The 18,199-nt window shown below is 35.3% G+C and overlaps 1 protein-coding gene across 1 annotated transcript in view; it reads right to left on the bottom strand.

Annotated features, from left to right (window-relative positions):
* Window positions 1-16,976: 16,976 nt before the first annotated feature.
* LUZP2 (leucine zipper protein 2) overlaps window positions 16,977-18,199 on the bottom strand; it is a 196,934-nt gene continuing 195,711 nt past the window's right edge. The window contains exons 8-9 of the mRNA XM_069469723.1: window positions 17,870-17,947; window positions 16,977-17,081 (exon numbers count right to left, since the gene is read on the bottom strand). Coding sequence (XP_069325824.1) covers window positions 16,977-17,081; window positions 17,870-17,947 — 183 coding nt within the window. The remainder of the gene's footprint in view (window positions 17,082-17,869; window positions 17,948-18,199) is intronic.

The following is an 18,199-nucleotide window of genomic DNA, read 5'->3' as shown; positions in this document are numbered from 1 at the left end:
ACCCGGATTTACCTGCGCACAGGTGGGGCATCTTGCCGTTACTTGCCGAACCATCCGATGAAGCCGGGGGATATAGTAGTCCTTCTGAAGAAGCTCAGTCAGTTTTGTGTGTCCAAGGTGAATGCTTTGATGAATCTGTTTAAGTTTCACCCCAGGCTCTCAGGGACCAAGACCCTGTTATCTGGGAGAATTTCCCAGCCTGTTGCATCAGTTCTAGTCTTTAGAGCTTTTCCAATTTTAACTTCTTCTTCCGTGTAGCTTGGAGAACGTGGTAAGAGCGGTTCTGGCAAGACAGGGAGAATCTGGAGGGGCCCCACTGGTTTTTGTGTGACTTTTTTGGCTGTTGTGTCAGCAAAAGCATTTCCCCGTGCCACTGGGGAATCAGTGGTTTGATGCTCCTTATAATGGATAATAGTTATCTTTCTTGGTAACCAGATAGCTTTTAATAGGGCCAATATTTCAAGTTTATTTTTTATCTCTTTGCCTTCTGAGGTTAAGAGGCCCCGTTCTCGATAGACAGCCACCCGGATGTGACACTTTAAATTCATGTAATCCCGTGTCTATCACAATCACCCATTGGCAAACTCAAGATTGGGCCTCAGGAAAAATTTGGGGCTTCAGGCTGTATTCCACAACAGGAGGCTATCGGGACCCAGGAGTCTGTTTTACTATACAAAGATTCACGCCATCCCAGCAGCTTAACCCTGTTGGGCCTAACAGGGAAATCTATTTTGGTCCTGCTGCTCCTCCAACGGTGCCTTCACCTTCTGGACCTTTGGTTCCATCTCCTTCAGTTTCCCTTGCCCATGATGCATTACCACTGCCTCCCCAGCAGCCTCTGCTTAATTTGTTGGACTCTGTGTATAACTTTATCAATCAAACTAACCCTGCTATGACTAAAGATTGTTGGTTATGCCTAAATCCAGAACCACCCTATTATGTAGGGGTCGGAGCAAATCGCTCCATAGGCCCCCGGAGCAAGATATTAGAAATTTAACTGCAGAGGATGCACAGGAGCATCATTTATGTAAATGGAGTCAAAAGCCCAAACTCACCTTAGAAGATTTACAGGGACAAGGAACCTGTCTTTATCCTCCCAACTTTGCCCTAAAACGTTCTCCATATAAAAACTCCTGTGGTAAACGAATAAAAGTAAATAACTTCTCAGATCCAGAACACCACCGATTACTTGTAGCACCAAATGGCACCTCCTTTGCTTGTGCAACGGTTATAACCCATTGTGTCAGGCCTGCTGTGATGTTTCAAGAAGAAGATCTTTGCGTATTACCACACATAGTTCCCCAAGTCTATTTTTATTCTGGAGACAGCGGCAGAGAACACTTACAGTCATCAGCATCATGGCACACTACAAGAGCTATACCCATCCTAATTCCTTCTTTAGTAGGGCTGGGTATAGCTGGGTCAGCTGCTGTAGGGACTACTGATAACTAGTAATCAAAATTTTACGGTGCTGAGTCAACAGATTGATCTTGATTTGAGCGGACTAGAAAAGTCTGTTAGTCAGTTGGGTCAGTAGACTCATTAGCAGAAGTGGTTTTACAAAACCGCCAAGGGCTAGATCTCTTGTTTCTCAAACAAGGAGGATTATGTGTGGCCCTAGGAGAGACATGTTTCTATGTAAACCATTCAGGAGTAATAAAGAACAGTCTCTCCCAAGTACGTAGTAGACTTCGGGAGAGAGAGGAGCAAAGACAAAAAGATAACTGGTATGAAAACTTGTTCTCTTGGTTAACTACTCTCTTATCGTTCTTAGCAGGACCTTTAGTTTTGTTTCTCCCAGCCCTGTTAGTGGGTCCATGTGTTCTAAATTACCTGTTGGTGTACATACGAAAGAGAATACAAAGTGTTAAGCTCATGGTATTGCGCACCCATTATCACCATATGTGTGGAGATGAATCAAGGATTTGATTTCAAGTAAAACCAGTGGGGAATGTGATGAAGTGAAGCACTCACTATAGTTTTATGAGCTTAAGGGAAGCCATCTTGTATGCAGGCTAGTGCAACCATCTTGTGTACGGACTCACTATTGTGTGAGGTAGAGAAAAATGCATGAATAACAGAGAAAAAAATTATACAGTGATTAACTTGTAAGTGATTGTTTAAAATCATTAGGTGTGTATAGTTACATTGTACTACACTTGGGAGTTCCTTGGAAAAATGTTCCTTGGATGTTCCTCAAGGAAATGTTCCTTGATTTAATGGATGCTATTTGCTTCTGTAATTTTGCTTGCTTATGAATTATTGTAATCAACATGTTCTTAGCTGTATGTGTATTGTTAGTATTGTTAGTGGTGAAGGTATATAACCCCTGCTCACTTTAAGATCGGGGCCATTCTCTGTCTCTGGACTTTCCCAGGACAGGGCTGGTCGCTGGCCAGCTAATAAAGACTCCTAATTTGGCTCAATTCAGTCTTTAGGTGGTCATTTCTCGCATCTTAGGCTATAACAACTATGAATCATGAAAAGAATCTCTGCAGAGACCCAAAGATTTCCTAGGGAGTTGAATTGAAAGTGGTTTAAGTGGTTGTCAGTGGTATTTTAATTCTATGGCAGGTAATTAATGTCAGGTGTTTTTTGTTGTTGTTTCCCCCCCCCCCAAGCATTTGCTATTATTTACTAATGCTCACTTGCATGCTGGCTCTCTCTCCCCATACTCCTACAATCATGGACCATCTTTCTTCTCACTGTTTATTCATTTCTCTTACCAATGAAGTTATTTAATGGAAACAGCCGAGAACATTCAGAGTTGCTACAATATTAAATCATTTCGTTTGTCTTTCTGATAGACCCCGTCTATGACTTTTAATGCAGGAGCTATCACTCAAGACAGGCATGCAATTGTTCTAAAGATATTGGAGATACAGAATTTTTTTTTTTGAGACAGAGTCTCGCTCTGTTGCCCGTGCTAGAGTGCCGTGGCGTCAGCCTCGCTCACAGCAACCTCAAACTCCTGGGCTCAAGTGATCCTCCTGCCTCAGCCTCCAGAGTAGCTGGGACTACAGGCATGTGCCACCATGCCTGGCTAATTTTTTTTTCTATATGTATTTTTAGCTGTCCAAATCATTTCTTTCTATTTTTAGTAGAGATGGGGGTCTCACTCTTGCTCAGGCTGGTCTCAAATTCCTGACCTCGAGCGATCCTCCCGCCTGGGCATCCCAGAGTGCTAAGATTACAGGCGTGAGCCACCACGCCAGGCCCCAGAATTTTTTAATCTGTTAGGTAAGTGGGCAAATGGAAATGTATTATTACTATGTGCAAAATATTTACTTGTTCACGTGTTTCATTCAATTACTTTCTGTATAATAAATAAAATTCCTACAGCTGACAAACGTCAACATTAGTGAAGAAGAAAAAAGAGTGAGGAAAAGATCCTCAAATAAATATGGCTTTTCAAACACAAACTGAGGTAATATTTAATTGTGCTATAAAGTACATTTTAATTCACAATTCAATTAAAACTTTTTTCCATATAATATATATTGTTTCTTTTCTTGTAATGTAAAATTACTTTCTAGACATTTATTCTTTTTGAAATAGTTTCTTTTTATTGATATATAATAGTTATACCTATTTTGGGGGAGTATGTGATATTTTGATACCTGTATATAGTTGTAATGATCAAATCAGGGTAATTGGAATATTTATCACTTCAAACATTTGTCTTTTCTATGTGTTGGGAACATTTAAATTTTTCTCTTCTAGCTATTTTGAAATATACACTAAATCATTGTTAACTACAATTTCCCTACTATATTATTGCAAGCTTGAACTTATTTCTTCTATCTAACTCTATTTTTGTACCTCTTAAACAATTTCTCTTTATTCCCCCTCCTCCTGCCCTTCCTAGTGTCTGGTAACCACTATTCTACTCTCTACCTCTGTAAGATCCAGACACTGGAGTGTATTAAGTAAGTAATAGAAGTGGTCTGGGGCTGGGTGCGGTGGCTCCCGCCTGTAATTCCAGCTCTCTGGGAGGCTGAGGCAGGAGGATCGTTTGAGCTCAAGAGTTCCAGACCAGCCTGAGCAAGAATGAGACCCCGTCTCTACTAAAAAAAAGAAAAAAAAAAAAAAAAAAAGAAAAGAAATGATCTGGACAACTAAAAAATATATATATGAAAAAAATTAGCCGGACATGGTGGCGCATGCCTGTAGTCCCAGCTATTCAGGAGGCTGAGGCAGAAGGATTGCTTGAGTCCTGGAGTTTGAGGTTGCTGTGAACTAGGCTGATGCTCCAGCACTCTAGCCCAGGCAACAGAGTGAGACTCTGTCTCCAAAAAAAAAAACAACAAACAAACAAACAAAAAACAGAAGTGATCTGGTCTGTAGAAAAGTTAAGAAATGCCTGAGTTCAAATCCAGTACAGTGTATATAGTTAAGAAACGCCTTAATGCTATATATTAACTGTGTGATCTTGGACAACTTATTTAAATTCTCTGTGCCTCAATGTCTTCAGATATAAAATGAGAAATTGATACAACTTATCTCACTGGCTGTGATGATTGGGCTAATATATGATATGGTTGGAATAATTATTTGAACGTTATAACCATTGCATATCATTAGCTATTATGACTATTATCATTATTAGAATATTAGTAGTTGTTTTAGAAGTATGTTACCAGCCATTTTGCTGTAGATCAGTGAGAACAGTGAAAGAAGTGGTTGAGTGGCAGAGGGTGAGGTCAGATTTAACATAGCCAAAGGCCAGATCTTGTAGGGCTTCATGGTCCTTGGTGAGAAGGTTGAAATTTAAGTAATAGAAAAATAGAAAATAAAGAAGTGAAATACTCTGATTTGCATTTTATTCTCTTAGTTCCAGCTCTTTATTAAAGATTTAAGCTAGTATCTTAACTTAAGAGGCCACTGAGAAAAATAAAATAAAATTAGATTTTGGAATTCTTCCTGCTCATTGAGCGATGCAAAATAGCAGCTTCTCTGAATTCAAGGCAAGCTCTACTCCCTAATCTTTGAAGGCACAGAAGGGCCTGAGGCCAACACTATAATACATTCGAGAAACGTCTAAGTTCAGTTTCCTTAATGAGATACCCATGAGCAAACTTATTGAACATTGTCACTTTATAACCTCTTTCACAATCATTGATAATAACCAATTTATTACTTTACTATTACTTTACAATCACTTCTGTGATGATGGTGGAAGAAAATTTCTAGCTTCTGTAGTTTGTTTCTCTTTCTGGTCTCCCTTTTCTTGATCATGACTATAGTTTTTGTTCCTCTGCTAAACAGAAATTTGATGGTTCCAGCAATATCTGAAATCCATCACCAAACCCAAAGCCCCTTATCCTGAAGAGGGAAATAAAATTACAGTTTAAAACAATTTATAATGGCATAAAAAGAATAGAACCAGTACTTTCCAAAAGAGGCTGTTTCTATGGATTTCCCAGTAACATCATTCTTCATGGCAGTCAATTAGATAATTCCTGTTACAATAATTATTAGTATTATAAACCACAATCACCATGTTCAATGTTTTCATAAGTCCAAACAGGAAGATGAAACAGAGCCATTACCTTGGCAATGTGGTGACATAGTCTGGCATGCTGATTGCTATGTAAGAAGTAGACCAGAAAATGGGGAGAGAAAAAAACGTTGTTTCAGTAGTGACTAAAACCTCCAGTATTTGGAGCGTGGTGGAAAATATTTTGTTATGAAAACTTATACATGTACGATAAGGAAAAAAACTTGGAACAGGGCAAATTTGCCTAACTTGGTAGATTTTATATTATAGGAAAATAGGACAGCTCTATGATATGGATAGTAATTTTATAGGCAGTATGTCAGACATACTATGTTGGTTAAAACTTTAGTTTCTGTGGGTTCATCTTAGTGCAAATAAAAATACAGATTTCTCAAATTAAGTATGAAAAATCTGCAGGGCCTACATTAAACGCTAGGTAGGTAAGGCAACTCTGGCTTCTATATTGGATCCCAGTTCTGGTATCTTGCGCATTGGATAAGTCACCAAAAATATTGGGTTGGTTGCACTGATAATCTGGTAAGTTGAGCTACTGTAATTTTTTTTTAATTTTTTGCTAAAATTCACCTACAATTGTTTCAAATTCTTTCATTATTCTGTTTAAGAAAAATCACACCTATGCTTTTTCTATATTAGATTTATAGTCAACATTTTAATGTGTTTTTATCTTTCTGTAAGCAGCTCCGTCGTATGTTTTATGGCAATTTAGGTAAGGAGGATGAAGTGTCAGCAGTCACGGCTCCATAAACTGTAAATGCCTAAACAGCTCCTCTTCTTTTTTGAGTGACTCACACTGTGCATATTTCCTTCCAAGGGGAAGAGACATGGCTTAGACGAGGACTGTTTGTTTATCTCAACTTTCAGAGTCATTCTCACCACGCTGCCATCATAGGAAAACACTGAGGCCATTTGAGAAAGCAAAGTTTCCATTTATTCATTGAACTAATATCCAATGAGGACCCACTTGTGACAGACCCTGGGGGGATATAACAGTAAAGAAAGCAGACAAAGTCCCTGCTCTCCAGGAGATTATATATTAGAAGTAGAACATTGATGGAAACATATACACAGATATATGTTTATATGTTTATATATATATATATATATATATATATGATCTAATGTCAGATAGTGGTGTATTTTATAAATAGAAGTCAAACAAAGTACGGGGATAGAGAGTGATAAACAGTCAGGGAGATAGTGGTACCAATTTATGGAGACGAATAAAGGATAATCCTTTTTCTACGGTGATATTTGAGTAGAGAATAAAAAAGAGTAAGCTGCACACATATTTAGAGCAGAAAACATCTCAGTCAGAGAGAACCACAAGCACTAAGACCCTGAGATGGGAGCTTCTCATCAAATTCAAGGCACAGCCTGGAGGCCAGTGTAAACGCTAGACCTTCCAGCACAGGAAGGTATAGCAGGCCGTGACGAGGCTTTTAGTTTTTGAAATATGATTCTCAGTGAGCCTGGAAACCCTCTGTAGTTTTAAAGAGCAGACTCTCATGATGTAACAATTTTTATTTATTTATTTATTTTTTAATAACCTGTATTGACGCTATTTGATGAATAGGCTGCAGGAAGCAAAGGTGACTCAGAATGACAATTTAGGAGACTATCTAAAGTAGTTGAAAAGCATAAAAACTTTGTATTTAAAAAGTATACTGGTTATATAAATTTCAAACTTTTCAAGGGACTTTCAGTTCCACAGAGACCTTATCTCATTTACTCCCTTAAAAGAAATTTCAGGGCATATCAGGAAGGAGTCTGTTCACATACTTTCATTTAATAAAAGAGAGAATGGGAAAGAGGGAGGGTGTAAAGAAGTCCACTAGGCTTTGAAGCTTTGAAGTGGGGATGAAGAAAGATTGAAAGGGAGGTTGATGCTTCTATTTCCCAATTGAGAATAAAAATCTAATCTCAAAAAGCAATGAATGTGTGTAAAGTCATTTCTACCATAAAATCTAAAATGAGGTTCGGTTTTGATTAATGTTTTATTACTGTTTTAAAGATTCCTGAAAAACTAATAGTGGGCTGTATGCAAGATTAAAACTTGGAAAGCAAAAATCAATCTGGAATGCATATATTTTTCTTTTTTTCCATAAAAAATAACACTGGAGCATGTAACTTCTTCTTTCCTATGTCTACTCAATTTCCAGAAAGAACTGTTTCAAATCTCCTTAGATTATAGCCTATATCTTACTAAAATTATTAAGTTTGAAAATCAGGGTAAATCAATTTCTCGTTTTCTCCCAGATGTTATTTATTACCTGTTAAGATTAAATAAGAAAAAAAGTCTGGAAAAAATTTAGACCAGAAAGTAAAATAAATAATTACATTATTTTGAAATTCTTGGGGGGAAAAAAACAAACAAACATAGAATTCCACAGTCTTAATTAGTATTTGTGACTCACAATGGGAGTCAGAACTTAGAAGGCTTTAGGAGAAAAATCCTGTGACAATATCGAGTGACTAAATGGAGAGGTACTTTATGACATTACTCAGGGATTTTAAAAGAATGCTCTTCATATCAACTCATTCGTCTTAAGAAATATGAGTTCAACATAGGAATATGTAGCCAAAATCAGTCTTTTTTTCAGATAATAAAAATTAAAAAATTAATATAGTTTCTTTGAAGACAAGACAAATCATATCTCCTGCTCACTACATACAGATAACAACCCCCTCCCCCCCCACATAGATGGAGAGAGGGAGATACTGAACATGGGTCCAATTCCACATGTGTAATAAATTTCTTATTGGGCCTTCGTGAATGTGTTCCTACATGTATAAATACCTTTACAACAGAAATAACTAGCATTTATTACATGTTTACTATATATCTTAGTTTTATAATCTCACTTAACATTTAAATGAAATAGCTCTTATTATCTTGGGGTTTGCTACTTTATTATTCTCAATGTGCTGATGAAAGCACTGAACCACACAGAAGTGAGCTAATTGTGTGAAGTCACACAGTTAATAAGAAGCTTATCAAAGAATGTAATGCAAGAAGTCTGCCTCTAAAGCCTTTGCCTGTAAGCATGTTTTAATACTTCTAGTGTAGTTATTTGTACACTCCTAAAAGTGTAGGCATATGTATCTAGTGAAGTAACTTTTGGAAAATCTGGCCTGGAGGTAATGTTTTTCAAGACTCCGGACTGAGGATTTCCAAGCTCAGGAAATCTTCCGAGTATTTCTTTAAAAACACTGCCACCACCATCACAATGCCTGCTTTATCCCTTGTAAAGTACAAGGGTCAACCTTCAGAGAAGAGAATCAGTGAACTTGTATTGTCTTCTTGTATTTTGGGGAATAGTAGGAGATATTAAATTTTACAATGTGTTAAAGAACAATAATTATCTACCAGGTCATCTCCTGTATTTGTAGCTCATAGAAACTGGACAATATGAGTCAATCATAGAGATCTATGTTTTCTTCAGGAAAAAGAAAATTACATAAAGCACATCGTATCTTAAGTTAAAGCCAATTAACCTTGTCAGTTTCATCATAGAATAATTAGTATTTTATTCTGAAAGTTATATACATGCATCTGATTATAATTAACCCACGGCCGGGCGCTGTGGCTCACACCTGTAATCCTAGCACTCTGGGAGGCCGAGGCGGGTGGATCCTTTGAGCTCAGGAGTTTGAGACCAGCCTGAGCAAGAGTGAGACCCCGTCTCTACTAAAAATAGAAAGAAATTAGCTGGACAACTAAAAATATATAGAAAAAGTTAGCCAGGCATGGAGGCACATGCTTGTAGTCCCAGCTACTCGGGAGGCTGAGGCAGTAGGATCGCTTGAGCCCAGGAGTTTGAGGTTGCTGTGAGCTAGGCTGATGCCACGGCACTCTAGCCTGGGCAACAGAGCAAGACTCTGTCTCAAAAAAAAAAAAATATATATATATATATATATATATATATCATTAACCCAAATTTCAAATAAAACACAGAGAACAAACAAGGTAAAAATGTATTGCCTTATTGTAAAAAGAAAAAAAGAAGACAAAATCTCAGTAAAGTATTTCCTCATAAATAAATACTGGTTTTCAAAAGTGTATTGATTTCAATGTAATCCACGCCTAGAAACTTCTATAGCAAATTTCTGTCATTAGAACATTCTCCTTTTATCATTTAAGATGAATGAAATATCTCCTTTTCCTGGATCTGGTGATTACATCCTTATTCCTCTAACAGAGTACCTTGGTTCAGTACAGTCACAGTGGATATCACCTATTATAATTACTTGCCTCATTTTCCCCAAATAAAATCCGTTTGGGTATAGTCAGGATAATCTGTAAAATCCTTTTGAGGCCCCATGTATACAGAACCATGCTGAAAGGAATATCTCACTTTAGTGTACCCAGCAAATAGCTCCAAAGGTTACTCGTTAGTCTAGGTCTAACTGTTGATGAATGAGCAGACAGAAAGCAGTGCATGATCCAAGCCTGGGGGGAAATGGCGACAGTCATCTGTATCAAACAGTTGATCTGGGATGCTAATCTGTGGTGTCCATGTGCACAGCCTGAATTAGCAAAGTGTGTTCATTGTGACTGCATTGGGCTTTCAAGTAATTATACATACACAGTTAATTGCTGTGTTCTCAGAATTTTTATGTTAAAACAGAATGAAATATGTAAACAGAAATGGAATCAAAGCCCAAGAAACATATTCACCTGATATATGTGTATTTTACTAAATTAATATCCATGACCATGCCTAATGGCATGTCCATGTGTGCATAGAGACGTAATCATAAGAGGATATCCATATGCTAAATTTACCTACCCACAAAGTAGAATGTACACAAATGCCAGAGAGCACAAATATTCACAGAATCCCCCATAAAAAAATCATATCTAAAAAATAATTCAATTTATTTATGCCACGTCTACTTCAGTAGGATCTGTTTCAGAGATTAAAACAGATGAATTTAAAATACACTCTTCATCACCTGTTCCTCTCCCTCCCCCTTACCTATATACCCATTGCTCCTCTTTTATTGTGTCAAAATGACCTGGGCTAAGTCATTCTTAATGGTGTTTATGGACAAAATGTCAGCAGCACACAGGACTCACAGAAATAACACGACCGTGTCAAGATTTGGATTCTGCCAAATGGGCACTGCCATTTACGTAATCAAGAAATCATTCCAAGGAGAGGCATGAGGGGCAGCATTTGGCAATTTCTAGCCAAAACAATTCTTAAGGTTTGGGAACAAAATTGAAGAAGTCTAAAAGAGTCAAATTTAAATTTGCATTAGAGGAAAGCACCACCTTGTTATCTTAAGTATGCTGCTAATTTGACAGGTATCTTAGTCAATTCTGCTTTACTCAATAATTTTAGTATTAAATGTATGGCTTTTCAGGGGTTGCGGGAAGAGAGAGAAAGAGAGAGAGAGAGAGAAAGAAAAGTTTTACACAAGTTTTAACCCAAGAAATGAAACTCTATGGAAGAAACTTTTATTTCATTTCAGTGTCATCTACTCCTAATAGACCCAGACATCATAGTTTGTGGAGAATAGGAAGCAATGATGATTCTCCCATAAACGCTTTCATTTTTTGCAAAGCACTAATTCACAGCTCTCTAGTTATTTGAATTCAAGTATTCACTTTCAAGTATTGTTAGCTATTATCTAAAAATATTATCACATTTTATTTTTGATGTTTTGGACATCCATACAAAATATTATATTTTCATTAAACTCAGCTTAAAAAATTTTCTCCTTTAACCCTTCACACAGCTAATATACATTCAGATATCCCCCACCCCGTGCTATACTGTGAAAAGAACCCAAATTTTTCTTTGTACCAGTCATGCAATATTTATCTGTGTGTTTCCTTCGTTCATGGTTGTCTCTTTCTCTAAACTACAAGTTTCATTAGGGCAGGGTCCTGGCCTTTTCAGGAAAGGCTGTATAGTGAAGTAATTAAGCTAAGCACATGGATCCCAGCAACTCATTTTCAGGTCCATATCCGACCTCTTCCTCTTACTAGCTATGTGATTTTGGGCAATTTAATTAATATTTTTCTACCTCAATTTTCTCATCTGTGATATAAAGATAATTGTAATATCTATTTCAATGAATCCTGAAAACATTTACCAAATAATTTTTTTAAAAAAAACAAGTAAACAAATGGAACATATGAAATATATTAATATTCATAATTATTACTTTTGCTTACATTTGGATCCTCAACAAGTAGAATGGCAGGCACATTTCAGAATCTTTTTTTTTTTTTTTTTTTTTGAGACGGAGTCTCACTCTGTTGCCCTGGCTAGAGTGCCATGGCATCAGCCTAGCTCACAACAACCTCAAACTCCTGGGCTCAAGCAATCCTATTGCCTCAGGCTCCCAAGTAGCTGGGACTACAGGCATGTGCTACCATGCCCGGCTAATTTTTTCTGTATATATTTTTAGTTGTCCAGCTAATTTCTTTCTATTTTTTTTTTTTTTTTTTTAGTAGAGATGGGGTCTCTCTCTTGCTCAGGCTGGTCTCGAACTCCTGAGCTCAAAGGATCCACCCGCCTCGGCCTCCCAGAGTGCTAGGATTACAGGTGTGAGCCACTGCGCCTGGCCCAGAATCTTAAAGAGTATCTATCAAATGACTGAATGACTGGCTGACTGAATGAACAAATGGGAAGAGTTTGTAGAGAGTTTCTTGCTCTATGATTTTCAAATCACTTCAGATGGACTCCCTTTCTCCACTAAAAGTATATTCAGATTGTATAAGTGCAACATACATAAAGGATATAACAAAATAAATACTTTATTTGAAGATGAGGGAATTATGGAATCCAGAGTCCTATCCTCTGGGTGTCCATTAACCTCCTTGGCAGCCCTACAGTTATTTCTTCTGCAGGGGTAGGTCTCCACAATGGACAAGGAAATCTCTGATTTCAATCCAACTGCTTCAAACTCAAGAGAGTTTGGGAAACTAATGTTAAAAGAATTTAAGGGATCTGTGCAAGTCCAAATGTGTGTCAGACCTGGATGCAAATTAAAGACTCATAAAGCTCATGTGAAATAAGTCTATTACATTGATCTGCATTTCAAAATTCTTCCAGGGGTGCCATATGTACTATGCTTAAAGTCACAGCCACAGACCCATAGATGAAGCTTTCAGAGAAAAAAAGGGAAGGGAAAATCATTCTAAGAACAAAACAAAACAACAACACAAATAAAACATAATATAAAAGACTGTATCTTACCATACCATAATATGCTCTCTTGCTGATTCCTCTGCTTGTTCCCTTGCTGCTTCAGGCCCTAAATTAATTCCTTCAACAAACATTTAAGCATATTCTATGAGGCAGCTAGTGCTAAGCACTGGAGATTAATTTGTGAGCTGATAGATATGTTAATTAGCCTGATGTAATCATTCCACAAGGTGTGTGTGTATCACTATACATCTCAAAAAAATCACATTGTACCCCTTAAATATACACAATAATTATTCATCAATTAAAAATACAAATTTAAACTGAAAAAAGGACAAAAACATCTGCCATCATGGAAATCTATTTAAAAAAAACACATTCTAGTAATAAATAAAATAAAATATTTTGGGGGCTTTGGAAAAGAGAGATTAATGAAACTTCAAGGATGACATTTTTAAAAAGTTCTTAGACACAGAGCAAGTACTATTTTAATGTTAATATCTATTTTTTTTTCCAATTACCTTATATAGGATAATATACATTGTAGTCTTAGTAACAAACCTTTATTGAACAAAAATAGGCCATCTTTCAGCACCTTTTATTCTTCATCATTTGACTGTTAATATTATCATAACATAATCCAGAGAACACATAGTTTGGGAAAATTTAAGACTATACACATGACTAAGAAAATGTCTCTTAAGTAAACAAATATATGTTTTCACCATTCTCTAGGTCTGGCCAGTTCAGGCTACTTTGTGCTGCCAATTATTTCAGTCTCTGCTGCAATTAGTACTTTACAGTGTCTGAGCTACAAAAATAAAAGCTTTCATTATAGCATTGTTCACAAATATCGTTTTAGTCCAGCTATCCACATTGTCCATCTAAAACAGTAAATACCTCCATCACATGTAACTGTCTTAGACTTGTAATTGAGCATATTTTATGAAACTGAATTATATATGAAACAGTACTGTGATGTTGAACATCTGCAGAAAGACTGAAAAAAGAAAGTAAGCCACCTAATATTTTCAATATTCAGATATTTGAGATTACACAGAAAAGCCACATCCAGATGACTGACTGAATTACTCACTTTTCTTCTGAGAATTCTGGCATTGGATAGACACTGCCAGCATTCATTTAGGTTTCATATGTTTTAGGAACTGGTTCAGTCTACATAGTTAATGCACATACAAGAAAACACAAAGCCCAAAACAAATTCCTAACTTAGAAACAAATACATAGCATTGATTAGTATTTTAAAATAACTAGAGAAAAATAAAATTTTTATTAATTCTGGTAGTACTTATATTAAAACAAGTTATTCCATTGGAAAGTTGTTTTTTCAATAGGAATCAATTCATATTCTGAGAAATGTAAGTAATCTTTTATGCTTTGTCATTACAGGTATATAATAGAGTTATACATCTATGATCAACATTTAGGTTAAAGTTTTATTTCATTTGAGGATGTCTGGGCTCTTAATGTTAATTCCTCAAAAACATCTATTTATATACCTGTTAATTAAAAGATATAATAATAAATGACACCTATCTTATAGACAAAAGTCATAGACATAAGTGAGACATTTTAAACCTTTCTGGTCCTATTTTAAAGCAATTAAATAAGTGAAAGAAATAAAATGTATTCATTAAAGTACAGTCATAAAATATACTTTAAAAAAGAATCTCATACTTAACTATTAAAAGGAACTCCCAGAATATTTTTTAAAAATATTTATAAAGATCTCCCACTACAAGTTTTATTGTTTTTTTTTTGTTGTTTGTTTGTTTTTTGGAACAAATGATGCCATGAATATACCACAGTAAACTCTGAAGAATGCATAATGCTATATGGGTTTAAAGGAAAAAAAATAATACATTATGCTGATTCAAAGCCCACTTAATTATGTCATGAATTAATAAAATCAAACTGATTATATTGTTACATACTAGAATAGGAATTCAGAACAAAGAGAAAATAAACAATTAAGAAATGAAGCTATTCTAATTTGTTTAATATTAAGCAAAATTCTCATCGTACAACACATTATCATTCAAAAATTTCAGAAACTATCAGCCAGATTCTCCTTATTTATTTATTTTTTTTTTAGGCCCAAAGATGTCTGAAAATATGCTGTTTAAGGTGAGATCGTGAAATGGATCCATAGGGTCTAGAAGGTAAGTTGGGGCCCAGGTTGGGAGTAGGAGAGTGAAACTAAATTAAAACTTAATGATCTATTTCCCTTTCAAAAATATATGAAGATAGTTAGGACTCCTGGGTACAATAGGAAAATTACAAGGAACAAAACTTGGGTAAATAATAATATTCTACTTTGTAGAATTAAATGATTTTTAGAATTGGGAAGGAGTCTGCAGGAAATTCAGACCTTGATCTTTTCGTTTATCCTGGTCACTTCATCTGAAAATTCTATGTATCAGCTATAAAACTAATTCTCTTTCTTACTTAGGTAGTTTGTTATATCAAAAATACAGATGCTCCTCGACTTACACTGGGGTTTATGTACATATAAACCCATCATAAATTGAAAATATTATAAGTCAAATATGTATTTAATACACCTAACATACCAAACAGAAAAACTTAGTCTAGCCTACCTTAAACGTGCTCAGAACACATACATTAGCCTATAATTGGGCAAAATCACCTAATAAAAAGCCTATTTTATAATAAAGTATTGAATATCTTATGTACCACATATCACTAGCCAAACAAAAGGTCGATATTCAAAATGTGAAGTACATAGAAATTGTGACATTTTGTACCATCATAATGTCAAACAAATCCTAACTCACCCTATTATAAGTTGAGGACCGTCTGTACTGATAAATGACACTGAACTATTCTGAAAATAGAATTGCTATATGAATATACCACAATATTACTTTTACAGCTAATGATATTTTCCAATTCTCCAAATCTTTAAATTTCTTTGAATATGTCATTGTGATCAAAGGTGTGCTACTCTATCACAGAATTTAAGTTTATGTATTGATTCTAGGTTTCATTTACTATATTTTATTAACTATTTTCTAGGATACACTGCTCCAAATGTAATAATTGTGGCTTGACAGATCCATTCTGTAAAACCAATGGTTTTATGTGCTTTCTGCATTTGTAAAATGAATCTAACATGGAAGTGAATATATTCAGTGCAGACAACCTAACTGGATCAGTTAGCTTACTAAGATGAGTCTGCAAGTTTGATGCTCTAACCATCCTATCAATCAGAAAATTATTCATGTCAATTCCTCTTGCTTGTGAACTATGTTCAGATTATTCATGAGTGTATTGATTTAATCTGTAATATTCCTATATAAAATCCCAACTTCAAAGTTTAACACTGCCATTGATTTGTTTCAATAATACATTGTTTTTCAAAAAAAATATGTATCTGGGTCATTGGATCTACACGGCTCTTTCACTTTCATCAAATATCCATTTTGAAATACATATTGTCTGCTTTCATATTTGTATTTTAGAACAATCCTCCCACCTCACATTACACTACTCAACTTCATAAAAAACATGCCAAGTATTTGAAACAACTCAATTTCCAACTTGCAGTAATTCCAGGAGACATACATGGCAAATATATCTTTAGAATGCCAAAAAATGTAATCAATTATGTCAGAAATTTAGTCATTCATCCAAATATTTTTTCTACATCATGACAAATATATTTCATAAATTCTGTTAACTGACTAAACGCTTGCCAGAATTGCCTTGGTATTATTTAGACAAAATAATTATTAGTTCAAAATAAGAATAACAAACATTTTCAAATAAAAGATTCATTTATGTTGGTACAAATTCCAACATTGAGGACAATGAGTCCAGTTGGCTAATGTATAACAAAATCTTTATGATATGGTTGTAATTCAGATTTTAAGAATACAGAGGATCTATAATATTTTATCATCCTCCAGCTGATTTCAACAACTACATCATACAATAGATATTCAAATGAACAAAGAGAATCAAGTGATATGTTGTATTTGATTTCAAAACAAACCAATTTATATGGGGCAATTTATTGATGACAAGGAAATATTTATGACTGTGGATATCCATCTCAATTAGGTTATTGCTTAAAGATCATAATTGGCCTGGAATCTTCTGGAAAGTTTGTAGACTACTTTATAAAGTTACATAAAATTGTGAAAAAGTTACATGCTTTAGAAATTTATTATTTCCATCAAGCCTGTGGTCTAAAAAGAGTATGAAGACAATAGCAAATGGATGTTTTTAACACAGTTTCTTAGTATTTACAGTATTTTTTCTTCTCTAGCTGGCATTCCTTCAAAGTTGGTCAACTGTTTTTCTGGAACTTTTTTCACCTCACATTCAGAACAAGGAGACATTTGCAATTTCTGTCAAACAATATAGACAATTAGAAGAATCAAAATAAATACATTTTAAGGTAAAAATAGACAATTCTTACAGAATAGTAATGAAAATTCATATATCTCAAAAACAGCATACATAAAACTAATGTCAGACAAAAATGAAGCAAATGTAAAGCTATTAATACTTCTACCTCATGAAAGTACATAAAAATGTTTTGTATACAAGTGGCAAGATATTTCAAAAATTATTTTGAGAAAACTTGGCCACACCGTTCACCTCTGATTACTCTAATCCATAATTTAAGAAATGTTGTATTAGGTGAAAAAAGAAACTTAAGAATTGCTATAATACAATATATTTGGTCAAATATAAGACAGCACAAATAAAAATTCAGAATCAACCTCTTGACTTGTGCTTGTTTTTTACTTTCTATAGTTGATATATACTTTTTTTTCACCTCTCTTGCTTCCTGAAATCTTCTATAATATCCTTGGCCCCACACAGGAACATATGCCTGTTTTTAATCTCTGTTTATTTCTGTTTTGTTTCCTGGTTGCTGGGGAGGAGGATGCAGTGAGGAGGAGAGGGAGGGCTCCCTCATTGTTGATCTTCCCAGGGCCTCACATATCAAACCAAAAACTTAGTGGAAGACAGAACAGCCATGGAAAAGTTAAAGGGCACCAGGTGAAGGAATTACATTGTATTAGCCAATACAGCATCCTGCTGGAGCTAGAGCAAAAGAGAAAAGCACTGCATACAATGGATCCAAGAAGTGCTTTCTTACATAACAAAAATAACACAAACAAAATACCTGTGGGATAGCCTCTGATTCTGCAGTGGTATTACTTGGAGGACTCTCTTTGTGCTTCATCGAACAGGTTTTGCCCTCCTAAAAAAGCAGTAATTGAAAACAGGTCAATGAAGTTAAACAAAGAAAGGGAATAAAAACAAAACAAAACAAAACAAAAACTCCTTTGAAATTTTCTCATTGAGAAGTTTCCATCACTTGAATTTATGCTGAAAGGGCTAGCTAGGGTCAAAAGCATCACAACAAAAAAGGAATCCCAAGGAGAAATCAAGCATTCATGATTGGTTTTGGGATCTTAGAAACACTTATGGCAATCAGCTACTACAAAGAAAT

Source organism: Eulemur rufifrons, chromosome 6, assembly GCF_041146395.1.
Source record: "Eulemur rufifrons isolate Redbay chromosome 6, OSU_ERuf_1, whole genome shotgun sequence".
NCBI lineage: Eukaryota > Metazoa > Chordata > Mammalia > Primates > Lemuridae > Eulemur > Eulemur rufifrons.
This window is presented reverse-complemented; position numbering and strand designations above follow the sequence as displayed.